This window comes from Trypanosoma equiperdum (genome assembly GCF_001457755.1).
Source record: "Trypanosoma equiperdum strain OVI genome assembly, contig: ctg_1721, whole genome shotgun sequence".
In the NCBI taxonomy this organism is placed as follows: domain Eukaryota; phylum Euglenozoa; class Kinetoplastea; order Trypanosomatida; family Trypanosomatidae; genus Trypanosoma; species Trypanosoma equiperdum.
This window is the reverse complement of record NW_027123751.1, coordinates 36,686-63,160: the sequence shown is the minus strand read 5'-3', so window position 1 is coordinate 63,160 and position 26,475 is coordinate 36,686. Positions and strand designations below refer to the sequence as shown.

The following is a 26,475-nucleotide window of genomic DNA, read 5'->3' as shown; positions in this document are numbered from 1 at the left end:
CCCCCCCCCCCCACACACAGAAGATAACAGTTCTCAAATCAAGAAGCCTCGAAGCCAACGCTACAAAGAGAAGTAGAGGCTACTTGGCCTTATGCTGTCCCCCTGAAAAGCAAGAAACCGAAGAAAAAGAATATTTGAAGAAAAAACAGCAATAAGCAATTTACTGAGGTGGCTCTACTTCATGTTATTGTGTTGTTGTTGTTGTTTGTTTTTGCGTTGCTTGATGACTGGGTATGCCTCTCGCCACCAACAAACTCCCCAAAAACTGATAAATGTTAAGCCGGACACAAAAACAACAGTAATGATAGTAATAATAATGATGATCACAGGAACAACAATAAGTAACCCCCGCGATGCAACACTAACAGGAGCCACCGTGCCAACGCCCAGCAAAATCCTTCACATGAAATAGCGCATGGGACACAATTGTGTACTAAAGAATGAATATTTATCCACGCTGAGGCCAAATCCCTCTAAGAATTTTGACGAACTCCCAACACCATCTGGACGACCCCTACGGAGGTTTGAGTAACCATCTCCACCTCTACCTTTCCATCAAACCACAGGTGCCATCATATGCGTAGGCAACGCGGCAGACACGAGCAGTGGCTCCCACCAACGCATATTTGGTTCACTGGCTCACTCGCGAGACTCACACAGTGCAATAATATTGAACCGAGGAGATTGTGGGTCCCGACCCATTTTCTCCTTAATCGCATCCACGCATGACTTTACAAAACTCTCCTCGTCCACGCAATGGCCATGAAGAAGTGGATGAGGCTTTCTTCCGTCAAGTTCCACACAGCGATCACCTATCTTTACAAAACAGGTAAAATGAAGGTCGATATCTGCGTCGAGAGGCTGATTATCGGTAACACCTGATGCTGACGCCAATGCATGTGCCTGGTCAAGCAGGGAATCTGATTCAATTAGTTTTGCATTTTCCTCGGGGGATTTATCCTTCGTACTCCACAGAAGTGTAGCAATTGGGCTTCCCTCCAACATGTCGCCCACAACATCCGTGTTATTGAGAACAGCGTGGAGCACAGCCATGGTGCCGCAAGCATTGGAAATTGTCTGTTTGCTGTAGAAGAACTTGTTTGTCGTCATAAACTGCTCTATTTCAGATTTTTGCTTGAGACAAGCTGCAGCATCTCCAGACTCCATCCCATCTGACAATGGATACAAAAGAATCATCGCGTAAATCGGTCGGGGGACCATGGCGAGTAATTCGGCATCCAGGCCAAACACATCGTTGAATGCCACCTTTGGGTTGGTCAACCCTAAACTCTTCAGATATTCGTTCAACACATCGGGATTGCTTTCGAGCGGTAGCCACGTTTTGGTCATAGCGACAAACCTACCGAAGCAGATTACAACTTTTGATCCTTCGAATTTTGATGCTCTCTTATTTGTTTTTTTTATCGTTTTCGGTCCCCACTTGTATCTCCTTCTTGTCTACTGAAACGGCCGGCAAAACCTTAGGTTATATCCGAGAGAAAGCAACGAAACGATGATTTGGAAAGGTGTGAGAAGCGGAGAGAGCGGGAAGGCTTAATAATTAAAGGAGGGAGCACCACAACAAAGGGATCTATTTTCACGCGCCTATACCATGGCCAGCACTCTCGAGTATTTGTGTAGCACAGCAACAAACATAGTCATATATCAGTGTCATTCACGACACCCGCGGCAAATAACAACACACCAGACACCAAATGAAAACAACAACAAAAATACGCGGGGGCTCTTTCACTGTTGAGCTTAGAAGTGAGTTCACAGAAGGAAAATAAGTCCCTTGCTCCGCACTCACAATATTATGGTTCTGCAATGGCTCCACAAGATCCATAAACCTGTTCTCAACGTACACGCATATATACGATCACTCATTTTCCTTTCCGATAGCCACATTCCCTTCATACAGATTCCCTTACAAACAAAAACCTCATCTATGTCCTTAGTTTCCTGAATGATATATGCATGCTTCCTTTCCAACTTTCTTTTGTTTTCAGCCCTTTTTTTCTCCTCATTCTACTTCCATCTCCTACTCTTACCTCAAAGCCTTCTTTACTCCGGTTCCACTCTCTAATTTGGCGTGTTGGCACTTGCAAAGGGCAAAAACAAAAGTGCCACAATGTCCTACCCACACTCACCACAAACAGTTTCTCTAAAGAAGATGAGTCTTCAAATCAGGATCGATTTGTCTTTGCACCTGATTCAGGTCAACCATGTTCTCACACATGGGGCACACCTGAGACTGTCGCAACAGTGTAATGAACGAAGTATACAAAGCAGGGAAGTGACACACAGGGCACTCAGAGTAGTTTTGCTTGACCATGTGTTTCCCTGTCACAATGCAAAAAGGAAGCGTATTCTTGCAGGATCCGCACTCCAATTCCGTCTCGAGCACTCCGGCATCGCAGAAGGGGCATGGAGACGTATCCTCTTGGGGATCTTCTAACTCCTCTTTACCGCGTCTGCGCACTATGGCTTCGATCTTCTTCCGGTTTTTGTCATCTAACTCAGTTCTGTACCTCTCATTTTGAATAATGATGCAGGCGTTGTCAAACGCAGACTTCTTGAAACCGCTTTTCAGGCACTGCAATGCGGTGGATGTATATAAAGTGGAAATGTGTTGCGGAAACCTTTGGATGTTCCGTACCACGCGCAGGAGCATACGGGAAGCCGTTTCATCATCATTCATCACCTTGATGAGGTGCTTTACGATCACGTACGAGTGTAGTAACATAAGACTCCGTCGCAGGTCGTTGGGCACACGCATCTTTCTATCCCTGAGAATACGGAAGGCCTCCACGAGTGTCCTGTGGGCTGCCATGTAGCTCCCCACCTCCTGTTCTTTTGTAGCAATAAGCACAGATGTTTTGGCAGCTTTTTCATAACTCCCGAGGGCCATGTACAACTTAAAAATATACGATGGTTCCTTCGGCTCCCCATCTGTCTCTCCCATAAGATAGTCAATAAGTTTGTTAGTCAATGTATCGCTTCGAGACCTTCCGACAACCTCGATGGCCTTCTCAATATCCTCTGGTTGACCGGCCTCAAGGTAGTTCTTCAGTGCATACGGAAAATTGCCTGCAATGTGGTAGAACAATCCCGCTTGCCCTGGTTTGCCATTCTGCTCGTAGTGGCGTGCTATGGCCGAAAACTCATTTTGATTAGCAGCTGGAGCCACACCATCAGTAAGCTGAACTTGTGAAAGCAATGCGCTCTCTAATGCAGTCATGCAGCCCTTTTCCTTCGCCAGCTCAAACCCCTCAAAGAAGGCCTTCGCAAGGACAAAGAACTCGACGGCAACAGAAAACTCACCACGCTTTTTGCACATGTTTGCTACAACAGACGCGGCAGCAACCGACCGCGTCTGACGGACAATATCGTACGCACCCTGCAAGTTGTTTAGTTTCTCAACTCTAATGCGTACCACATTGTCCCAGTCCTCCGCCTGTGTATACGCTTTCTCTGCCTCAGAGAATGCGCCTTCTTCCTCCTTTCCCTTAGCGAACATGCCAATGATGTTGCGAGATGTAATGCGAGGGATGATGCGACTTGCTGCTTTTAAGTTTCGTGCATCCACAATATACAGCTTCGCGGCGTGCTCAAAATTCAGCGCCTTCTCGTACAAATGCGCAGCCTCGTCGCAGTGCCGGAGGCTTTCCAAAATTTCTGCGCATTCTGTGACAAAAGCCAAATCATTAGACTGTTCCGCCAACTTCACACCTTCTTGTACTCCGCCAGTGCGTAACAAGCATCGCGCTGATCCCTGCAAGCACTCAGCATTATGTTTCTTTACTTCACCCTGCGCAGCAGTCAGTTCAGTACTCGCATGTCCCTTCGGCATTGCCATTTCACCTGCCCTATACATTTCAAGGGCATTCGCATACTCCCCACGGTACTCAAGTTGTTGAGCATATTCCTTAGATAAGATGGGTAGTTTCTCTGGAGCCAACTGCTTCGCAAGAGTCAAGGCCGGTTCCCACTGCATGAGATCGTGCCGCATTTGTAAGGCACAAAGAGGCTGCGAGGAACGAAGAAAAAAGTTCTGCGCATCTTTAAAGTACCCCATAATCATAGAGACGTGTCCTATCAGGAGATTCTTTTCATTTATATGTTTAATGCTCTCAATATACATGACGAGGCTCGGTTGGGATAATTGCCGGTAGAGTCGGATGGCGAGTTCAACGTCAAGCATGTGCAGTGCCTTCACGGCCAAGTCCTCAGCCTCTTGTGGTGTACTAATATTTTGGGACGCCCACCGTAGGTGATTCAAAGAAAAGTTATTGTAGAACGCCTCCGAGTTTGGTACACGAGAAGTGGCCCGGTTATGCGAAGCCAGTGTGAGAGATTCTACAGCGTTGCATGGGCCCTGAAGCGTTACGGTACCCTTCATTACACCGAGTGGAGTGAAGCCACTTGGAATATTGGTGATAAGATTGACAGTTTTTGAATCCTTGACAACCACAGATTCGGCTGTTGGCCCATATCGGCTATGTGGTGCGTAAACGTACGTCACCATCGTGCTTGCGTTGTAAGATACCAACACACCGTAGTCACCTTGATCCCACAAAATGTCCTTGTGCCCCTGCTCAAATCCTTCGGTTTGAGTGGAAACAAGTGTTATAGGATTAAGTATAAACATAACGTCATACTTGTCGATGAGGGCTATCCGAGTGCAGCTGAAATTAGGGAATGCTCGCTTAATTCCAGTAGTGGGTGTGTGCTCCATCACACATTGGTAGTCAGCAAGATTGACAATGAAAATTTTCTCTGGGGTTGCGTACATGAAGAGGGAGTCACTTATCCCAATAGAAATAACATCAGCGCCTCCACTCTCCGGAAGTGTAATAGAATCCGCACCGCTCCACACTTCGTGCAGTTGAACCTTTCCGTCACAGAGCGCGGCCGCGTGGTTGTTGGACACTTTCAGAGCAGAAACATTTGAAGGGTAATTCACTGTATTTACCAATTTGGCCTCTCCTTCCCCGGCCTTGTAGTATGCACCAGTGTTCCGAGAGCACACAGCTAAGACATCCCGTGAGGCAGCTAACAAAGTGGGATCCATGTCTAATGTCGCAGTGAAGACAACACGGTCATCCTTGACAGACTTCACCGTTACCGTTCGCGATCCGGTTAGTGAATAAATATTTGGTCCACACACCACACTCGAGACAGGCACACTCCTCTTGAAACTGATTAAATGGGGTTGGTCAGTAACTACAGTTATGTTCATTCCATTCCCACTATGTTGCACGTCCTGTAGTGCACCTAATGCCCCCTCCAGCTGAATCGAATCTGATTTTATTTCAGTTATTCGCTTGTCAGCCAAAGAAAAGAACTTGATGCTCGATCCAGCAACGGCAACGCAAGTTCCGGAGCCCCCAGAGCACGACATGCCGCACACGGCATCCTCGAACGGTCGGGTCACACCGTATACCTTGGAGTTTTGATGGTTGATTTGAACGAGGGCCATTGCACCAGAAGTAAACCCCACACATGTCAATCCTCCAGCAAGGCACCTGCACACCGTGATATTTCCAAGTTTTGCATCAAACGTCAATACGTGAGGTTGGAGAGTTTCCAAGTTGTAGTGCTCCAACACAGTGCCACAGTTAACCAAGGCAACTACGTTGGCAAGTGATGATGGATCACCGTGACCTGGAAAATCAATCACCGAAAGGGAAGAAGGGACATTTTTTACGGTTACCCGCTGTTGAACGTTACCAGCAGCGTCAGAAACGGAAAGTACCTGATCCTCCCCAATCACCACAAGGTTGTTGCTCGCTGTCCACACGCCATCAATAATTCGATTGTCATGGGTTCCAGTAACAGGCACTTTCTTCATTGTCTCACTATTTATTACCATGAGGTCGCCGCCTGTGTTGCCTACTGCCAAAAGCGAAGCGACAGGAGACCATGCCATGAAACACAACCCCTGAAGGCCGGTATCTATAGAATCGGGTCCGGCCTCATTGCTCATTAGTAAAGAAACATTACTGGAGTCCTGTTGAATAAGGGCAAGTACAGCGCGTGTAGGATCCCACCCGAGCCGGGAGACATTGGGAAGAGAGAAAGTGTGAAGTCCTTTTCCTTCAGAGGATATTATTCGCACCTTCCCGTTGGGGCAATACACTGCAAGTTTTGAGCTATGGGGATCCCATGCGAATTGCGGAACCCCCCGGTCGAGGTCCTCTGCCGTAAGCTCAAACTTTTTTTGAATGCTCATTTAAAGCGGTATAAAACGTAAGCAAAAACGAAAAGGAGCACACAAGCAAAAAGCAAGCTTCGTGTAAATGAAATGAAACTACCGAATAAAAATAAGGGGGGAAATAAAAGTAACATTTCAGCAAAAAGTGGATGGAAAGGTGTTAATATACCCCGCGCAACAAGAAAACAGATAGGCAATCAACCTATAGGGAAGCTGAATAACAAGCAAATGGGTGGGAAACATAACTTGTCAAAATATATATATATATATATATGTGTTAATTTAATGTGTTTAACTTTACTCCGGCACCGCAATCCCTCAACAACTGACAACCTCATGAACTGTTCGTAACAAAATGAGAAAAAGAAGGAAGAGGAGGAGGGAAAAGTCACACCAAAAGTCGTATTGCTGTTTCCTGGTGCGGTACGCATTTCAGGAAACTACGTACTGAAACAACTGTACGCTCTACGGATTTTGGTAGCTATTGGTATTCATCTTTTATGCTGGTGCTCCCTCTCACTGCTTATGCAGCGGAGCTTAAACCACAGACGACCCGACTTTTGAACAAAAGGAAACAGTGCGATGCTGCGTTCCAACCGGTCGCTCAGTGTGAAAAAAAAAAGGGGGTCAAAAGATACTCGAGTGTAGCTCACACTACCAAGACTATTTCGCGGTACGTTATCCATTCAAACCGCTGCACACACAAAGAAGTTTATTAGTGGACCCTTGTGCCTCAAATATTCGATTTACTTGTTCGTAAGCAGCGATAAGTACCGCATTGCCGGGAAAAGCACGAATAGCCGTAACGCCGTAGCCACGTATGAGTCCGCGCATTCCCTCTATCTTATACAGGCGCATCAAACCCTGAGTGATGGAAAGATTACCGTATTCACTTCTATTTGTCTGTACTTTAGTTTTAAGGACGTCAATTGGGTAAATAGACGTCCAGAAAACGACACCGGCACAACCACCCCCGAGAAAATGAACAAAAGGCGAGGCATCAGTGAAGACTTGCCCCTCCTGCAACATATTCCGAATAACCAATTGAAAGGTAGAAAAATACATTCCACAGCCAAGTGCCTCCCGCATGATCATGGATACATGTCCCTTGAAGAGCCCCCGGATTCCGGAACTTCGATAAATGGAGGTGACACAATGTGCAGAGTTTTTATATATGCGTTTCTCCTCGGGGAGTGTGTTTTGTACTTGCATTTTACACTTAATCAACTCTGCAGGTGTTAACACGTGCGATACTACGATACCACCAATGGCAGCTGCTGTAAAAACAGCAAGATAAGGTTCCGTGTCAGGCTCACACCGCTTTCTGTAAAAGAGATCCTGCGCCGGGCCTATGGCTTCGCGATATGTAGCGAAGAGAGTGGCATTTTCCACAGCTGCACCAATCACGGGTAATGGAAGTCCCCTAAAAAAACCACCAAAAATGCCCTCACTGCGAGTTATCTCTATGATACAGCTCAAACTCCCACGGTAACGGTGTGGGTCGTCCTGCAGTCTCACTTTTATGGTATCCAGTGGGTATTCCACTATAGTTGCCAGTGCGCCACCAACTGAACCCGCAGTAACCTCCTTCAGAAAGTTTCCATCATGCATTCTCCCTCAAAGTTAACAAAAACAAAACGGAATAGGTTGCCCTAATTTTTTATTAGGAAAAAACAAGTTGAGCCGGGTTGTGTGAGGTGTTTTCGGGGCTACCTTATGTATGGTGCGCAGCTATGGTGAGAATAACAGAACGAGAAAAATATATAAGCAGAAAGGACAAAAATATATATTATCACAGCAATACAATAAAAAAAGATATAGCACGATGCAGCCAATATTAAACGATAAAGGAAAAGGATGCTGTGCCAAAAGGTGACAGGACGCTTAATAATAATGAAGCATATTCGCTTAACAGTGAATGATTCCCTTAATGTTGTTTTTCCCCCTCACTCAGGGAGTAATGCCCACTCCTCACCGTAAGTACGCCAGCGGATTCACTGAGTAGCAGAAATGTAGTTTCCAGACGCTACAACATCAGCATACATGTCCCTTTGAGTTTGTGTACGGTCTCCCTTCAGTACCCGTTGCAACACCAACGGTGGGGCTGTTCGCATCCGATGCTGCAGTCGCTTCGTGTCCCGCTCAAAACCTGCTGTCATGAGTGTCTCGGCTAAATCAACAGGAGGTGCAAACACGAAGGTCGGCGCATCATCATCGGAGAAGGCGTCCTCATCATCACTCGGTTCATCTTCATCGTCCACTTCGCTTTCACACAGTAAAAACCCCGGATATTCATTGTTTAAATTAATCCGGGGATCGGCTGGTCGGGGTGGTGGGTTGAAAGGCGGTAGCACGCCGGTGGAAAACCGACTACACATGTCAACCACGTCTCCCATATCAATCCAGGGAATAGGTAATCTGTTAACGTTACGCCCAATAACACGAAATAGATTAACAATAGCCGCATCACCAGGATTCACAACAGCGTCGGCAACTTCTGCAACACCCTTGCGCGCTAACCACCTGTTGCGTACCACACGCATTGCTTTCAAGACTGGGGCAAACTTTGCCTGTGAGGAAAGTTTAAAGCGCCTACATGCAGCCGCACGCTCTATACATTCAGCAAAATGTTCAAGGTCCCAGTCATCAAATGTATTTGCACGGTCAATTATAGACTTCGCCACGAAAGCAAGTTCGGATATGGGGCTCCGCACCTCACCGTGAAGTCCAAGGGCAATTTGTGTCGTTACGCAAAGCCTGCAGTTAACGTGACGCGCGAGGTTCCTCCCCCGCAAAACCTTGGAACATAGCGGACATTGCATAGATTCCCACGTCGGATCAGAGTTCTCATCGCCAGCGAGACGCACGATCCAACGGTCCTTTTCATTTGTTACACGAAAAGTGGGACGGTGGATAAGAATAAACTCACGCACGTCACCGAACTCGGCAACAACCTCTTTGCTTGCTAAAGTAGACAGACGGTTAACCAACACATCCAATTCAACCGCACCACCGCAACTTCGTATCGCCTCACGAATGAACCGCACCCCAAGTGGGAAAAACCCGCGCTTCACGCCATGTTCGTCACGAGGAAGCTCTAAAGGCATAACAACATCAGAGTAGTCGGGAACTTTGCCATTCTCAGCTGCTACACCACGGACTGCATTAAGAAGCTCCGCCTCCTGTCGGCGGTCCATCTCCTCACGGTTCCGATCCATAATCTCTCGAAGGCGTTTTCGCCGCGCGTTTTGATAATTCTTCAGGTATTCTGCAGGAACCGCTTTCATGTAACCTTGCGGTGCATCGGCATCAGGTTGAACCTCAGGAACAGCAATTTCTTGAGGTCGTGCTGGTGCATAACTGCTCGCCATGTTCATTGCAACCTGACTATCAATAGTTTTTACTTGAAGTATGTGTTTAGCCCCCGCGGGCCTCTCTGTCATCACAGCCTTCGTCGAAAAGGCACCAGCAGTCCTCAGAGCGCAGCTGTGAAGCGCCACAACACCGCGCTCACGCTCCGATGCACTGGCATTATTACGCGCTGTTTCCTTCTGTGTTTCTGGATCAATCTCTAATAAAATCAGAGACACGAGAGGAGCACCAAACACTACTGCAATAGAATATTTGAGAAGGCTTTTGAAATCGGCCCACTCGGGACCGTCTGCTGCTGGCGCTGCTGTTGTGGCAAGGGATCGCAGGCGGGGCCGGAGGGAATCAAGAAAAATTACGTGTTGCTTTGCTAGTCGATCAATAAAGAACCACAGTACCAGTCGCTGCCCACCGTGCGATGTACGAAGCGCATTCTCTACTGCGTCAATGATTCCTTCAACGTTTGCCAGATGGGATTCGCACTGTTGGGCAAGGCCACTTAGCTGCTCCATGCTGCAACCCTCCGCAAGTGAAGCAATGGCATCACTTAATTCTCCCAGTGTCAAACTCATTAAAGCAATTCTTGAATACTACTACAAAAAAGAAAAAAGTAAAAAAAAAAGGAAAGCTTCAAAACAACTTTAAACATCCATCTCGTTAGGCAACCAAAAAAAAAATGTTCACATAGCACCCATCTCGTTGTAAGAAATCAGTTGCGTGGCAACGCACTTGTCCACAATCATCACTATGAGTTGGTGCGACGGGGCTGCACAAGCCACACAGTCCGTTCGTATCTACGAAATGAAATCCATTCTCTGGAAAATGAAACATCGGTGGATTGTCCCTAAATATAAGCAGGTTACGTAAACTAGAAAGCATTCAACAACTACGGCAAGGCGTTGTTTTAATACTGTGTCAGCGATAGGCAGTGGAACCTAACAGCGCAGCGCAAGGTTCACACCCCTGTCCCGCAAATTTACCAGCAAATTACAGAAACCACATGTGAGTAAAACACATGTGTATCACAACGGTACGCCCTGCAGAAGAACGAAAAGCAGCAGGAAGTAAAGAAAAATAGAGAAAAAAATTTAAAAAATAGGATTGGAAAGACCAGGGGCGAAGCAATAACTAAACACAGAACTCACTACATCAGACATTTTACGACCGGGTCAAACACGAAGCCGCATTTTTGCATGCCTTCATCCGCTGAGCGAAACACATAGCAAAGTCTCGTTGGGGTTGCGACGGACTAACCTGAGGGCGATTGGCCCGGACAAGATTCTCAGCATCCGCATATTTCATATTCCCATACGTGGTGAGGTAGCACATGACCATCATCCAACTGCGGCCCTTGCCTGCTTTGCAATGAATATAAGCGGTCTCCTTCCTCACATCAACACACTGATAAATCTGCTCAACTGCAGAAACAACCACATCGAAAGAGACGTCTGCTGTCGCGTCCTCCAATGGAACATGGCAGTATTCGACATCCGGATTAACATATTGGCGCCAGGCTGTCTCATCAGCGAAGGTTATCACCGGAACACCAAAACCCTGTATTTCAATTTCCTCCATGCACGCAACAACAAGTCCTAGTTCCTGATCTTTAGTCCTCAGCTGTCCGGCAAGTTGCACCAAGTGGTTTCCACTGTCTCCAAACTTTGTGACAACGGGAAGAGCTCCAAGTATGCACCTATCCGTTATGAAGTTCCAGTGGAGAAAATCGTGCACAAGACCCATCTTTCGTCCGAAATAACCGGGTACTACTGTGGCGGTTAATGATCCCCAGAAGTAAGCCGCTTTCCGTGCAGATGTCAGCGCTTGTTGCATATAATCCACCACATCATCACTATCCCCAGCCGGAGGAGATCTCATCTCATCCAGTTTTCGGGGTTGCATATCGACAGGGCCGTCATCAGGACAACAATTAGGCGAACTCATATCCTAAAAAAAAACAGTGCAGAAACTGACTTCTTCAAAAACGAAAACAGAAACGAGTTTCAGAACCTCGGACGGACACATTTGTGCATCTGTTCCACCTCACGAAAACAAAGAGCAAAAAGAAAAACACTCACAAGGCACTCCTTCACTTCTGTACCCATCAACTCATAAGGTGACCACAAACCTTCCACCAAAGAGGTTGAGTGAATGAGGCATTCAACCACTACATCTGGACATGTGTTTTACATGTCAGTATTTTCATTTCTTATCGGCGCCACAAAACTGTTAATAGTGGCAATTGCAGCCTTAGAACTAAAGACCACCTCACTTGTCGGGACTGCACAGTAAGAAGAAGAGAAACTGCAGGTACAACTAACAGGAAGGAAACGCAATCGCACGGCAACTATCAATTTGTGGTGCTAACGCCACGGACGACACCGTCCCATCGCCAACCGGGTTTAATACAATATGAATTTTCCCATATCCGCTCATCCGCACGCACCACTGGGCGGAACCTTTCTTCGGAGTACGGCAAATACTGCGCAAGGAGCTTATCATCTAGTGAGTGCCCTGATTCTGCGTAACTTAAAGTTGTGAAGTACACCTGAAGTAACTCCTCTGACATCAGTCCCTTCCAGTGATCCGGAACATCTCGATCCTCACGAAGGGCGGCATGTCGCCTCCTCGTCGCTACTGCTGGAGGGCGTACGTTTGACGCGCTTTGGTATGATTCGCGCATTTGTCCATCGCACACATCAGTTACAAAACCCTCAACGGTTTCACCACAACCACTGCTACTTCCAGCTCCATTACTTTCGACGTCCGGTTCCTCCGTTCTTAATCCCATTGCCCACAACATCTCATCCTTATCGTCACGAGTGTACCGAAGAAGTGGCTCCTCCACATATCCATCCGCATCATCGTCATCGCTGTCGCTATCGAAGCGGCGTAGACGTTTCATCCCACCTTTATAATGCAAAAGCAAATGAGAGGGAAAAGGGAAGGATACTAAATTTAAGAAAAACATATTTAAAGGAAAAAAAAAAAGAAACGTAGTATCCCAGCGTCCTCCTGGGCATTCTTTTTTTTAGAAAGTTTCCTCTCGTTCGTGTTCCGCCTCGCTTCCACTAGGATGCACACTTAGTCAGCACATTTCCATTAAGGCTCAGAAATGGAGGCCGCACGAATTCATCATAGTTCCAAACCGCCACCATATGCGGCTTGTACACCACATCGTGAAACATTGAGGACCACGCAAAACATTATCGTAAATATACACGGACCTGCTCAGGCACCGGTGAAATACTCGTGATGTTATACAAATAAAGTGATGGTGCACCTCTGCCGCATCTATTACATGTCCAACGCAGAGGTAAAAAAGGAAAAGAAAAAAGAAAAAAAGAGAAGCAGCAGCACCCCCGTAAATATATATATATATATATAGCTGCGCTTAACTGATGTATAAGCAATAATGTTACACAAACGTAGACACACACACTAGAAAGTCTGATATCCCCTCGTTACTACATAGTTCAAAGGAGCGGAAACAAGTAAAGAAGAGGTGCATCCGTCGTGAAAGCGGTTCCGTGCAGTTGCCGCTGGCGGACAACATTTTCTGCACATAATCTCCTCTCCCCTTCCTCCTCCTTCGTTTCGGGCACTAACTGGAAGACTCCACACGGGAAGATTTGCGAGACCCTCTGAGGACATTTACGTTACTCAGTGATGAATCAGAGGAAGGAGTCAACATCCAGGGAGGTTTAATTTTGCTTGGAGAAAGGACCTGCTCCACAGAAGGTGCACAATCCGTTTTCGATGCCGCTGAACCATGAGTGGACTGTTCTCTTTCAGCTTTTGGTGCATCCTCAACCGGTTGTTCCCGACATTGCACAGCCTCACACTTCTTCTGAAGTACCGAAACTAAGTCCTCCGCAGAGTGATTATACTCCTTTGGATTGAAAGATGACAATAACTGACGCATCTTCTCTTCGTTTGCCTCACGGCGTCTCCGTTCCTCTTGTAGTTCCTCGAGAAATGTCTCAAGAGCACGCTCTGTTCTCGTATCAGACTTTTGTATCTCTCGAAACTCCTCGCGAAGGCGTTCAACCCGCTGGTCATCTTTTTCAGCTTTACACCCAGAATTTTCCTGAAGATTATTTTCCCCTCCTTGCAGAGGGAGCTCTTGCTTGTGGTGTGCAGACTTATCCGCTGCTTCAGTGGAAGTAACCTGCCGAGAGACGAGGGCCCTTTTCAGGCTCATAACACAACGCCGATAGACGTGCTCACGCCTCGCATAACGATCTAACTCACTTTGCAAGTGAACAAATAACCTAAACCACAACGTTCCATGTGCAACTTCAAAAGGGCACCGAGGGCATCGGTGCTTTCCATGAGCAGATGAATCGATCCGACAATCATGGCACTTATTGCTACACCCTTTTATAAATTCATCGCTCTTCGAGTTAACGTCTGCAACTTCAGCACCACTTGTATCATTTCTGTGATTCACAGCCGCTGTAGCACATCCCACTTTTTCGTAAGATGCTTTGTTTGAAGCCAAGCAACTTTTCCCTCCGCCCATACCGTTTTCCCCTCCCATGTGACGTTGGATTTGTCTTTCGGGTCCCTTTACTCGCGTCGTGTAAAATACAAAATCGTCAGTCTTTTCCCCCAATTTGCTAGTTCCCACAACATGTTTATCTGCAATGTGCGTCGCTGTGCCCCCTTCACAGGCACAGATCCATTCTTTAAGGAGGCACATGGAGCAAGAAGTACTGATGCCGTTGCGCGAAGCATACACGTGGGCTCCTGTGGCAGCTATACGATATGATTCCCTAAACGTTTCCGGGAATTTTGTTCCAACAGGAGTGGCGGGAGCAAAACATGAAACCCACAACCCCGGACGCCGGCCAAGTAGCGCAGGTTCAACTAGAGATGAGAGCGCAGTGGTGATTCGCACCTCATGAGGCGCACGGCATTCGAGAAGTTGAGCAGCCGTGACTATGCAGTGTCGTGTTGAACAGACGCTACGTGCCCGTTCTGAGGCCGAAAGTGATACAAACCATAACGTTGTGTTCTTTTGTCGTGAAGAAGCGGCGAATTTCAGAGACAACCCGAACAATTGACTACATCCAGAGGAAACAGATCCACGCACACACTCCAGTACGGTTCTCATGGCATATTCGTCCTTTATTTCACAGCATGATACATCCTGGAGGAGAGCAGTTGCACTCTCACTAGCATGATCATCGCTAGAACCCCCAAGGTCGGCTTTACTTTTTTTATTTGCAGCTAATGAGACACCTAAAATCAAATCCTTTACAAAACCGTCATCACCAAACTCCATGGCGGTTAATGAAACGGCCTCTAACAACGCTGCAGTTAAATCCACCGACAAGGACATAAACAACCGACAACATTGAGCTAAAAGCCCTTCCGTTGCATCAAACAATGTACAGTTACGAGTTACTTCAGTTCCATCTACTACAATGACGGATTCTGACGAAGCAAACGGAGGCAATATTGCACGCGCTACTGGCAGAACAACGTGATCAAAAATCTTCCTGTTTGATTGAGCGAAGAGGTCACACTTTAGCACTTGATGAGCCCTGGAGTCCGTTACATCTGCGATTGTAACTTCACTACCGGTGTTATTAATTGTGTAACGCATTCGCGGACAACCGCCAAACACGCGGCGCGCCTCGTCGGGGCGGAACTCTCGAACTGCCACCAGCATTGCAGGAACCTGCTTTCCAGTATTACTTAATAAATTAAGAATGGTTGGTATGAAGGTATTAAACAAGTTTAAAGACACGCAAAAGTACACGGTGGCACCAACATCAGTTATTAAAGCTAAACGACCGAAAGGTAGGAACTAGGGGCAAACAGAGTTAAAACGGAAAGAAAAAAAAGCGACAGGAACATCCACGCCAGTAAGCAAAAAACACTCTGTGGTGCTTCCGCTTCATTATGCATACAAATCGCCATAACTTCACGGCTTTTCATCTCTATCACTAAAGGAAAGGAAAAAAAAATGAAACGTGTGAGCTTTGCGCGCAAGCACAAACACTGCTCATTCAAAGACAGTGCCACTTGAAATGCAGGGGAAGCACGGTGGGCGAACACAGGAACTCCCAAACATCACCATAAGAAATGTACCGATCGCACAGCATGCGACTTCGTGGCCACATAAAAAAATAATAATAATAATAATCAGGTATAGAAACCAAAGAAGGAATCATTATGCAATCAGAGGTGCGAGAGCGGAGGAAAATTCAGTGAACGAGTCAGCAAAACGTCGGTGAAAAAAAAAAAAGTAGCCACAACGCATTTATGAGACACATGAGTTGCGAATTCTCAGTTCAAAGGGGAATTTGACAATGCACATTCCTTTCAAACAAAGGCACATACACATACATATATTTATATAAGCAAGTGATTCCCCCTGCTTCTCTAAAAGCGAGACGTGTCAAGGCGAAAAAAAAAACAACTTTTCAGTGACAAAACAACGCCCGAAAAACGTAAGTAGCAGCACAATACGAAATATAATATAATATTATATAATGTAATATAATATATGAACTACACCGAATGGCATATGCAATGTGACGTTACTACCAACGCAACATCACGGGATCTTCATTCAACAGCACGGGCAGAACAAATGTGGCTTGACGTAAGGCACAAAAAATGCGGCCTAAGACGCCGCTCTCATGCAAAGGGCACTCTTCAAAAAAAAAACAGGCAAAAAGCCCTCTCAATCACATCCAAATGCAGAGGGACAAAAAAACACTCCAAAAAATACTCGAGTACCCACCTCTGGAAACATTGTGCGGAAAGTTTTTCACAAATTAACATACTGATGAAGAAAATTCATTTGTTCATGAAATCATTTCGGCATTCCCCCTTGAGATGAAGTATTTATTACAGCAAAGGGAAACTGATAATCCCAATCAAAGTTATACACACATATTGATGTGTATTCCAACTCGAATAAGAGTGTGATAAAGAATCACGAATTCTCAATCATTATCCCCTTCAAACCAAACTGAAAGCGGAATTTCTAACTGGAATATTCACAAATCCGCTCAAAGGGACAATTGCACTCCGTCTCAACTCCAGGCGTAACCTAAAGCCAAATTGACATAAACACTCCTATAAAAAGGTTCAATACATCACGGAAGCTTGTGAAATACTGCGTGATGAAGCGCCACCACCACCTAAATAAGGCGTTATATATAAATATATATCGAGAGAGAGAGAGCGGGAAAACAGTTTCCTCAAAAGCAAGATTACAACACATCTCGCAACACACCTTTATGGGAGCCGTCGCAAACATTAAAGCATGGGCCTTTCAATTCTTCACAGCGATTAGGGCCGTTCCCGACAGTTATTTTACAGATATGAATGTGTTCATTTGCAGTTTAACGACATCAATGTCGTTACGTGTAGGGGTTTGCCCTCGACCGTGTTGGTACGCCTGCAAGTTGATAATAGTTTCCAATAATATTGGCCATAACTTTCCTAGATACTTAAACTATCGACAGAGGAAGAAGAAAAGAAGAAACAAATGCGAAAGTTTCAGTTTGGTAACGGGACCCGCAACTAAATATGGCAGGCAAGAAAGCATGACATGCTCTCATTGCCCAATTTGACACTTGTCAACCACATCGACGAATCGTCACGGGAGTCGCAGTTCAATAGTTGAGAGGGAAGTATGTATCTACATGTTTTTCCTTTTTTTTTCTCCTTTTTTTGTTTATTCCCGCAGGCAGAAACAGAGAGAGGTTGAAGAGGGGGAAAAGGACGAAAAACGAGAAAAGACGACAACTGACCTGTTTTCTAATGCCGCAACACGGGTTGTGTGGGTGCCTCAACCTGTTTTCCACAGGAGAATGGAAATCTGACCAACGTAGAAATAAATGAAGTGCTTGCTCTCGTGCACGACATCAGCGCCAAAGTTTCGGCCGGCAATGCACTGCCACGTGGGATTGTGACGCTTGTCAAACTCTTTTTTGATGTGCGCAGCAATATCTCGCTCAAGTTGATGTTCCTTCACGGCGCGGGCAGCTACCAGGAGTGCATCGTTTTGCATCTCTTCACTGATGTCACTCAGTTTTACATTGGTCTTGCGATCACTCATCATCTTTGCGTGCTGGACGGTAAAGTTCCTCTACAACTACAGAAGAAAATTATATTAAAATTGAATGAACAGAGGCAAAGGGAGGGAGAGAAATTAGGATGTGCGATATCTGAAAACTATACTGCACGCGATAACGGCACCTCCAGGCGGACACCGGTTTCGGAAAATCATCGGCTTAGCAGCAGAGGGTAACAGAACAAGACAATCACGGTAGTACTTGCACCACTATGACAATAAAATGCCAACAAACTGGAAGTTGCTCACTTTAAAAAAAAACACGCGAGCATACGTACACGTACACGAATTGCCATACAACCTGACTAGCAGACGTAAGGCGCTACGAACCTTTACTGTGGTTCAAACAAAAATCAACTGGACTGGGATTCTCCTTCAGTTCGACTGGTTTTGACTCTCTCCACAAGTTGCTTGTTGACGTGCAGTAGTCGCATCGCCTTTTCCTGAATATCGGCATTCTGTTTTTGTAACTCCTCGTGGCCCTTACGTAGCGACTCCTCTCTACTCGCAGAAGCCGCAAGCTCTGCACGCAAACGCGCCAACTCTTCATCTCTTCCTCTAATGAGCGACTCGTGCGCACTCATTGCGGCAGCCAACTGCTCCTTCAGGGCGGCTAACTGTCCCTGCTCGCCTTCGGTTGCCGTGTCGGCGCCCTGCAATGGTTCCGTTTCCTCCGCAACATCTAAAGCCGCTGTCTCTGTTTGAAGGGAGTTTCGGAACAGCTCCGCCCGCTGCAGCGCCTGCCGCAACGTATCCGCCACCTGCCTCACGCCAGATCGAAGTAAATGAGACTCTATGGCTTCCTTTTCTCCACTGTTCCCCGGTATCGTTTCCGACAAATACACGAGCTGCTCTTTCACAGCAGTGAATCCACTACACAGTTCCTCTAGCTGTTGTCCAAGTGGTCCCTTCATGCATTCCACACGCTCTTCGGGGTTGCTGGCTGGAGGTGACTGTTCACCGTCCGCAGCAATCTGTTGGAGTTGTCGTTGCTGACGATGCAGTTGCTCTACCAGGGTTGTCTCGCGTGTGAGATGTTCCTGCAACGACGACAAAAGGTCGCTGTTGTGGTTCTTCAGTAGCTTCAGTTGCAGAGCAGTGTGTTCGGCATCCTCGCTAATATTTTGCTTTTCTTCCCGTAATGCTGCCAATTCGGTCATGGCTGCATCTCGCACAGCCTGAAGTGATGTAAGTTGTTCCCGCATTGCTGCTATCTGCTCGGAAGCCTCCACAGCGTCAAGCGAATTGTCTACTGGTGCTTCGTGCATCAGCACACGATCCATCGCAACCAAACCATGCTGATCAATCAATTGCTCGCAGCGGGCAAGCCGCTCCAATGCCAAATCTCGTTCTTTAGTCACCTCACGCACCTTGTCCAGTAGCATACTCACGTTTTGCCCGTCGTTGATGGCAGCATCCAACAAATTGGTCTCCGTCATCTGAGTTGTCTCAAGTTTATTTGATAAGAAATGTAATGTCTGCGCCAAGGTCTCCCGCAGCAAAGAGCGAATTTCGTCACGTTGGTGTCTCTCCATTGTCACATCCACAACAACGGCAGCGTTTTCCGAACGATCGTTCGCGGCGCTAGCAACCGATTGCAGTGACTCAAACGTTGCGATCAGCCGCAAAACCTGCTGCCCAAAGGCACGCAAGTCCTCCTCACGTTGCGCTGCTTTATCATTCAACATTGCTTCAAAGGAGGTTATTGCCTTCTGAAAGTGTGCTTCACTCCGTGAAACCGCGTCCTTGACTTCAGCAGCCAGTTGACCTGACTGTACGACACCACTCCCGCCCTGATGTCTTCTCCCCTTGTCGTCAACTCGCTTGGAATCGACACGTTGCAGAGCGGATGAAACATCAGTCATTGTGCGCTCCGTTATCTTAAGTGCTTCCTCTACCTCTCTTGTTGCTCGTTGCTGCGTTTCGGCTTGCGCGACGGCCAGCGCACATTGCGTTTCTGCATTTACTGTATCATTCCGTAAACGAGAAACCTCCTCCTCATAGTACCGTCGCAGTGCAGCCACCGTGTGTACCACCTTACCTGCATCCGAATCATCTTTCAATTGCTGGACGGTTCTTTCCAACTCCGCGCACTTGGCCCTCTCGTCAGACAACTGTTCCCGCGCCATATTCAGAGATGTCGCCATCTGAACGGAGTTATCGAGAGCCCTTGTATAGTCCATGCGCAGTTGCGTCAGCTGCTGCGAAAGCGATTCACTACCACTGGGATGAATACGCTCACGCACCAAATCCGCCAACCTGTGTTCCACTACTTCCCGCCTCCGCCGCTCCTCAATGAAGTGCTCATGGACTGTCAGCGCCTCCCGTCGCAACACGGCAACTGACTCCTTAAGAGCGACATATTTCGCCTCCGCCTCCGCAATACGTGACTCCTGCCGCTGCCACGCATCGACAAGCTCAGATAACGTCACATCACGGTGCTGCAGTAGTCGTAGGGCAAAGTACTCCGGTGCGGTACGCTGCAACGCTGGATTCGGCGGCTCCGTTCCCGGCTGTACGGGCACGAAATCTGGGGGAACTATAGCATGCACAACACCACTAAGGTCCAAATGTTTCTCAAGGAGGCGTACGTGGGCCTTTGCTTGACGAAGTTGTGAACTCACATGGTCTGCATCCTTACCCTTTGAAGCCAAAATGCGCACCATATCGATAAGAGAAAGCACCTCTTCATGATGGCGAAGGGATGCATTCTGATAAAAGGAAAGAGAACTCTGCAGACGGGCAATAGTAACGTCCTTTTTCAATGCCGAGAGGTCGGCATCTAGAGCCCTCTGCGAGTACACCTGAAGGGCCTGAAGCGCACCCCGGAGAAGATTCTGCACACGTTCCACAAGTTTTTCATTTATTTGCTGCTCACCCTCCAGTTGCGATGAAAACAAAGCAATTGTCGTCTTACTCGCTGAGTCGAAACCTTTCATCAGTTCACCCACGGCAAGGGCGGTAGAACTCTCTAACTGCTCCTTCATAATACCTATTGAGAGGGTTTTCTGCCGAGAGTCATCCGCAATACGAGCATGTGAAAGGGCAGTAACTACACGGTTCGCTTGGCATCGCGACATCTGCTTCCATAATTCGGCATTTGAAGTGCGTGATCCCTCTAACGTGCGCTGAAGTTGCTGCGCCTTTCGCACTACAGACTGCAGTACAGCACCGTTAACGCTGCCGACACTTTTCGTAATCTCATCCAACTCCAATGACATGTGCTGGAAAGTGGCGGGGCAGGTTTCCTGTATTGCACCTTCCCCTTCACTATTCTCTTCCCTCGACCTTTTTGACCCAGGGAACATGATTCCAACCTTTGCACAGTGGCGAGGTCACACTCTGCGTAAATATGGACAATAGAATTTTAAAATGGTTAATTAGTTACACAGGAAAGGAAGTGTATTTTTCTTTTTTTTTTTTGAGGGGTGCGGAAGGAAGAAAACGGGGAAGCGCCATTCATAGATGCAGCGGAAATGGATAAGACGCATCATGTAAACGGGGGATAAAGGGAAGCGTTTCCCAATGCATGAGGAGCAGAAGTGATTAAATGGGAGCAAAGGACGCAAAAAAATAAAAGCAGGAAAGAAACTACTAAAGCAGTAGAAACAAAACTTCAACATGTTGAAAGAAATACCAAACCCAAATGTTCCCGCTTTGAAGTTACAGCGACAACAGTAACGCAAAATAGTCGGTTTCCACCACTACATGTGTGTCTAAGAGTGTCTCCACTATAAATGTCGACACAATCTATGGTTGCCTCTCACGACAAGATATTGGAAGGGAGGGGACACATACATTTGAAAAATTGTATATTAGCCCTTATTTCTTTGGGCCCTGTTCACTCATATTGAATCCCTTCACAACTCGACAGAACAAAGCGATATGAGAGAAGCCAGAAAATAAGGGGAAATTTGCTTACTCCTATCGTATGAAAGAATCAAAATCCCATTACCTCGTTTGCTCTAAGCATCTTCTATATCATATGGTGTTTTTCGTATAATTGACACATCCATACTAGGAACCATAAACTTACTATCGGAGCTCTCTACATCCCAATCATGAAATGCGGGTCCCGTGGAGTCCACATAAGCACCACTACTCTCGTGCGATTGCGTTTTCTTAATGGAAACTCCACTCTCATTTCCCCCATCTGAAAGTACATTTTCGGCATTGTAATTTAAACCCCCGCCAACGCTGGAAATCGCATTGGCTCCCTCACGACTTAGACTCACTTTGGCTGGTGGCACCGTCGTCGAACACTCCGCCACAGGAGTACGGCAAAAATCCAGCTTCTCATCGCATGGAAGAGCAGAAAGGATCATTTGCCGCGAGACAGCAGATTGGCAATGAAGAATGTCGCTGAGCTTATCGTCCATAACTTTATTGTTGTGGGCTGTTAGCCGCCCCACCTTCACAACCGTCTCACGAAGCTGCTTCAGTTCCGTACACAGAGGCGGTGCAACTGTCGTATTCATGTCGTCCAAACTTCGTTGAATATTACGCAAAAGGGCCGCGTGTTCACTTTTTATTTCTCCCATGGTAATTGATGGGGTTAGTTGTGGAGCATTGTATCCTGCATCCCTCACCGCCTTCCTCAAGTCGCCGATCAACTCCTCAGAAGACGCGCGCATGGACTCTACAGATAATCTTATGGGTAAAAGGCATCCCTGAAGTTCCTTTTTTATCACTTCCAGCACGGTGTCACCAACAATAGCGCGCATCTCCGCAACCGATGTGGTAACATCGTTGCAGCCCGGAGATGCAGCAGAGTGAACTTCAACGAGATGTGGAGAAGTTCCAGGCGTTCGTGGCAAAACAGGTTGTTTGCTTCCCGCTGGCGTCCTCTGCGGTGTGATAAAGGGAGCCTCCTGCAAAGCGAACGCGTGTTGCTGCAGAAGCCAACGCAAAGCATATGTTAACTCCTCCATGGCCTCTGTCTCAAGGGCGTAACGCTCGCAACTGTGAGTAAGGAGAAGTTCATTTAGAAGTAAGTCATCGATTTCCGCCTGCATTTCCATCATCAATGACTCGTCGGATCCGCCAGCCCTCGGAACCTTCTGCAGTCCTTCCTCTTGGAGATTGAGCTGGTTTCGAAGCGACGCAATCACCTCTTCCTTCTCCTCTAACTCCCGTTTTAGCTGTTCGATGGTTTCATCCGCTCGCTTCTTCGACTGATGCAGCTCCGCTAAGAGAGTACTTTTCATACCAGTTGCTGGAGTTGCCCAACAATCTTCTTCTTGTTGCCCTGAGTATTGACGTGAAGTTGACGTGCAGCGCTGCGCAGGACAACTCACGGGTCGATCGGTGTACGCTTGATTCCATGTTTTTTCACTTCGACAGCCATGGCGCGCAACACCCAATTCTTCAGAGTGCCTTTCTACACTTGAGTATTGCTTATGGGCAAGAGCTGACATAGTGTTTGAGCACCTTTCTTGAATAACCGTCCTCCAACTGGCTTCCGCAAACACAAGAGCCTCTCGAGTGTTCCGTTCATTTTCTTCAAATAACAACAGTTGTTGCTCACGGTGAAACTCGGCATCACGTCTGCAAATACTCTGCACTGACGTTAGCTGATATTCGGCTCTATGTAACTTGTCCTGCAAACGGTGCATCTGATCCCCAAGTGACTGGATCTCACGCTCTTTCAAGATACTTTGCTGACGAGAACGTTCGTACGCCGCACGCATTTCTTCAGCTCGATCAACAGCCTCACTTCGCTCCTCATCAAACTGCTTGGCAAGCTGTTGCAGATGATCAATTTCCTGCAAGTAAGACTCTTCAACACCGTGCAGAGCGCCACGATTATTACTCGTTTTCGCACGCTTACGGCGACTGGTAGATGAAACTTGTAAATCTTGCGTGCGGGCACCGGAACCAATTGATGACCTCATCCTGACCGGTGGATCAATTCCCTTGTAAGACACACCGCGACTCGAATTTGCGAATGTTACGTGCGATGACTCCAAAATGTGACTGAAGTCACGTGGGGGCGAATGGCAGGCGCAGTCGCAACCTATCGAAAGTAGACCACCGTTGTCACGAGGCGTCACACCTTCCTTCCGCGCTGAGGAGGGTACCGTCTCGGCAGGAAACCACATAGTCATTTGGTAAAGGAGAGAGCACAACTAAAAAAAAGAGGTAAACAAAAAATATATAACTACCTAATACAAAGATGTGGTAAAATACAAATATATATATATGACGTGTGGAGGCAACTGCACTGCTTGAGCAGAAGGAAACAAACAGAAATAAAGCAAGACTAACCATCTCACGAATATTTTTGAACAGAAAAGTGCATTGATTCCGCAAATGACAATAACCAAGAAAAAATATAATAATGTGGACTACCGCCACACGCCTACAGTTACACGAAACAAAATAACAGTGTTGACAATAGCACCTTTATAAAGGAGGGCGGCTAGAAAAATGTTGCGAACACGTACGACCATCAGAAATAAATAATACAAGCACTGCGCTAAATGAATAAACAAAGGATAGGGGAGCGTAACGTTAAGCGTACACAGTGGACCCTGAACTTTGTAAACGCATCTTCTAGGAAGTTTAGTTAGGGGGGCGTGACGTTAAACACATCCTCTCAGCACCAAGGCCATAATGAACGACAAAAACGACCCAGGTGAAAAAAAAAGACACCCTATACCAGAGGAAGAAAAGAATAAGATCTGCCACATAATACCATGGTCGTGTTTAACGTCAACCACAACAATGGCAGTTGCACGTATCGTACGAGTAAATTATGGAATTAAAACTGCCGACGAGGGTTCAGGACTGCTTTACCCCCACCATAACCTCCGTTACGACCCACTGGAGGTCCCTTAACGTAATTCTGAGCAGCAATCATTTGACCCCGTGGCACCGGCAGAAGAGGTGGTCGCACCATTTGCCTCCCGCCTGTTTGGCGAGGTGTTAAACCCACCGCTGGACGCTGCCTCCCATGGCGCGCATCTCGTTTAGACATGTCCTGCACAGCCGCTGTTGGTAAATAACCACTCGCCAAGTAACATATACCCTCCCCTATCTCCGGTTTCAATGGAATTCCATCCCGCATCTTCGAAAGTGGAACGCTCTGCGGACCCCTTAAATCAGTTTCCTCAAGGAACACGCCATGCTTCATCCACTGTATGAAACAAAGCGAATCACCGGTACCATCGTCAACGGGTGAAAGAAGTTGACCAAAACCAAATACAGCGGAGCACCGCTGCAGAACAACGATAATTATAACTGGTCCCCTGTCCATTACTTTATAAAAAGCACGCTGGTTCTCTGGCTCAGTTCGAAAAAAACCGGCTTCGACGGACCTCTCAGCATCCTCTCTCGACATCACCACAACAAAGTAATAAGCGTCCAAGTTTACAACACTCGTGTCCAGTGGTGCATGAAGAATGGGCATGGTTGCCAATCCATCACCCTTCCGCACTTCCGTGTTGTTAACGTGTTTCCCGTTCCCACACTGATCAATACACGCTTTCAACTGAGGTCCGAGGTCAGCGACTGAACTAGGCGGTTGTAACAACGATTCAGTGATTGATCGGAACATTGCGGGTGTGGGAATGATGTCACTAAGGGCGACATGTATGAAGTTGCGGGGGAAAAATTCCATGACAGGCGGTACTAAAAGCAACTTTGCGGGATCCTGTAACACGACCCAACCGCGTCCCGTGCACGCACCTGTGGGATCCGTAAAGATGTCGGCTTCCGCTACCATGTCGAATGCTTCAAAAAAGCGCCCGAGCATTTCAGCTGTTGTGTTCGGGGGTAAATTCGATACATACGCGCAAACATAACCGCCGGTGACGGGGACAAGATCACCAGTTGCGGGATCGGGTACGTATGCCTCGTAATGCGCATATGGAAGTAATCTGCATGCAGTGACACCACGCTCTGTAGCATCAGTAGATAACGGTACTTCCTGTGGTGGGACGTTACCTGGATCAAAGAGGAGAGTCCCCTCAGGAAGTCTCGGATACAAAGCTAAACGACCATCCTCGAGGAGATTAAACTTCTCACCATTGACATAAACAAACGAAGAATCACTTTCTTTCTCCTCCATTTTTTTTTTGTGTGTGTGATAGTTGGTAGTGTAATACAAGCCAGTCTCACCACAATTACCGATTCAATCCCCTTTCCCAAATCCCTCGCTCGAACTAGGCTGCTACCTTCAGAGTGTCCCTCCACCACAAATATATATATATATATATTTATTTATTTATTTGTGCCTGTGTGTATGCAGGATTGTACCAACGCACAAAACTGCCTGATACGTAAGAAATAAGTAACAAATTAAATATACCCGCGCTACTCCGTTACAGGTTATACAATCCGACGAAATGAGGGATACTCTTTCCCTCTTCCACTCCCTAAATCTCTCCTCGCCTGAGCCCCTGCACCTCAGTCACCTTCCCTTCACCCCCTTTCTGGCTCCTTTTTTGATTCTGTTTTAGTCCAATCAAAACTTTTTAACCTAAGCCCCGGTTCGGGAGACGTCGTAGAAAACGAAGGAAGGGAGAGATAATCAGCAGGTACGTGATGAGAAAAAAAAAAATAAAGATCAAGAAACAAAACAAAACACAGCGCTCGACAATGACATTAGCTTGCCGCACGAAGCCAACGGCACCGTTATTAAACCAAAATTGTTAACCGCTTAGGAAGATTCTTCTTTTATCTTTGTTTTTTCCCTCCATAAAACAGTCCACACATTTCTGTCTTTCATGTTTTATCTGGAACAAAAACACGCAAACAGGGACAGGTCCTCAGAATCACTGCGATATAA

The 26,475-nt window shown here is 46.8% G+C and overlaps 10 protein-coding genes and 1 pseudogene across 11 annotated transcripts; all 11 read right to left on the bottom strand.

The window, feature by feature from the left end:
* Positions 1–639: 639 nt before the first annotated feature.
* Positions 640–1,350, bottom strand: TEOVI_000611600 (ubiquitin carboxyl-terminal hydrolase, putative; the record flags this gene model as incomplete). Its single annotated transcript, XM_067222946.1, has 1 exon — positions 640–1,350. One exon carries the CDS (start codon positions 1,348–1,350, stop codon positions 640–642), a length of 711 nt encoding a protein of 236 aa, XP_067079047.1.
* An 814-nt stretch (positions 1,351–2,164) lies between these two features.
* Positions 2,165–6,235, bottom strand: TEOVI_000611500 (wd repeat-containing protein 19; the record flags this gene model as incomplete). Its single annotated transcript, XM_067222945.1, has 1 exon — positions 2,165–6,235. One exon carries the CDS (start codon positions 6,233–6,235, stop codon positions 2,165–2,167), a length of 4,071 nt encoding a protein of 1,356 aa, XP_067079046.1.
* Positions 6,236–6,895: 660 nt separating this feature from the next.
* On the bottom strand, positions 6,896–7,828 carry TEOVI_000611400 (mitochondrial carrier protein; the record flags this gene model as incomplete). Its single annotated transcript, XM_067222944.1, has 1 exon — positions 6,896–7,828. One exon carries the CDS (start codon positions 7,826–7,828, stop codon positions 6,896–6,898), a length of 933 nt encoding a protein of 310 aa, XP_067079045.1.
* Positions 7,829–8,211: 383 nt separating this feature from the next.
* Positions 8,212–10,158, bottom strand: TEOVI_000611300 (uncharacterized protein; the record flags this gene model as incomplete). Its single annotated transcript, XM_067222943.1, has 1 exon — positions 8,212–10,158. One exon carries the CDS (start codon positions 10,156–10,158, stop codon positions 8,212–8,214), a length of 1,947 nt encoding a protein of 648 aa, XP_067079044.1.
* A 586-nt stretch (positions 10,159–10,744) lies between these two features.
* On the bottom strand, positions 10,745–11,527 carry TEOVI_000611200 (phosphatase and tensin homologue, putative; the record flags this gene model as incomplete). Its single annotated transcript, XM_067222942.1, has 1 exon — positions 10,745–11,527. The coding sequence occupies one exon, from the start codon at positions 11,525–11,527 to the stop codon at positions 10,745–10,747; it is 783 nt and encodes a 260-aa protein (XP_067079043.1).
* Positions 11,528–11,933: 406 nt separating this feature from the next.
* Positions 11,934–12,554, bottom strand: TEOVI_000611100:pseudogene (annotated as a pseudogene). Its single transcript has one exon. A coding segment is annotated over exon 1 (621 nt).
* A 633-nt stretch (positions 12,555–13,187) lies between these two features.
* TEOVI_000611000 (uncharacterized protein) lies at positions 13,188–15,263 on the bottom strand (the record flags this gene model as incomplete). The annotated part of the gene is made up of 1 exon (XM_067222941.1): positions 13,188–15,263. The coding sequence occupies one exon, from the start codon at positions 15,261–15,263 to the stop codon at positions 13,188–13,190; it is 2,076 nt and encodes a 691-aa protein (XP_067079042.1).
* A 2,136-nt stretch (positions 15,264–17,399) lies between these two features.
* Positions 17,400–17,672, bottom strand: TEOVI_000610900 (dynein light chain 1, putative; the record flags this gene model as incomplete). Its single annotated transcript, XM_067222940.1, has 1 exon — positions 17,400–17,672. One exon carries the CDS (start codon positions 17,670–17,672, stop codon positions 17,400–17,402), a length of 273 nt encoding a protein of 90 aa, XP_067079041.1.
* Positions 17,673–18,037: 365 nt separating this feature from the next.
* TEOVI_000610800 (Nucleoporin) lies at positions 18,038–20,992 on the bottom strand (the record flags this gene model as incomplete). The annotated part of the gene is made up of 1 exon (XM_067222939.1): positions 18,038–20,992. One exon carries the CDS (start codon positions 20,990–20,992, stop codon positions 18,038–18,040), a length of 2,955 nt encoding a protein of 984 aa, XP_067079040.1.
* Positions 20,993–21,649: 657 nt separating this feature from the next.
* On the bottom strand, positions 21,650–23,791 carry TEOVI_000610700 (uncharacterized protein; the record flags this gene model as incomplete). Its single annotated transcript, XM_067222938.1, has 1 exon — positions 21,650–23,791. The coding sequence occupies one exon, from the start codon at positions 23,789–23,791 to the stop codon at positions 21,650–21,652; it is 2,142 nt and encodes a 713-aa protein (XP_067079039.1).
* A 656-nt stretch (positions 23,792–24,447) lies between these two features.
* TEOVI_000610600 (RNA-binding protein, putative) lies at positions 24,448–25,755 on the bottom strand (the record flags this gene model as incomplete). The annotated part of the gene is made up of 1 exon (XM_067222937.1): positions 24,448–25,755. The coding sequence occupies one exon, from the start codon at positions 25,753–25,755 to the stop codon at positions 24,448–24,450; it is 1,308 nt and encodes a 435-aa protein (XP_067079038.1).
* Positions 25,756–26,475: the final 720 nt, after the last annotated feature.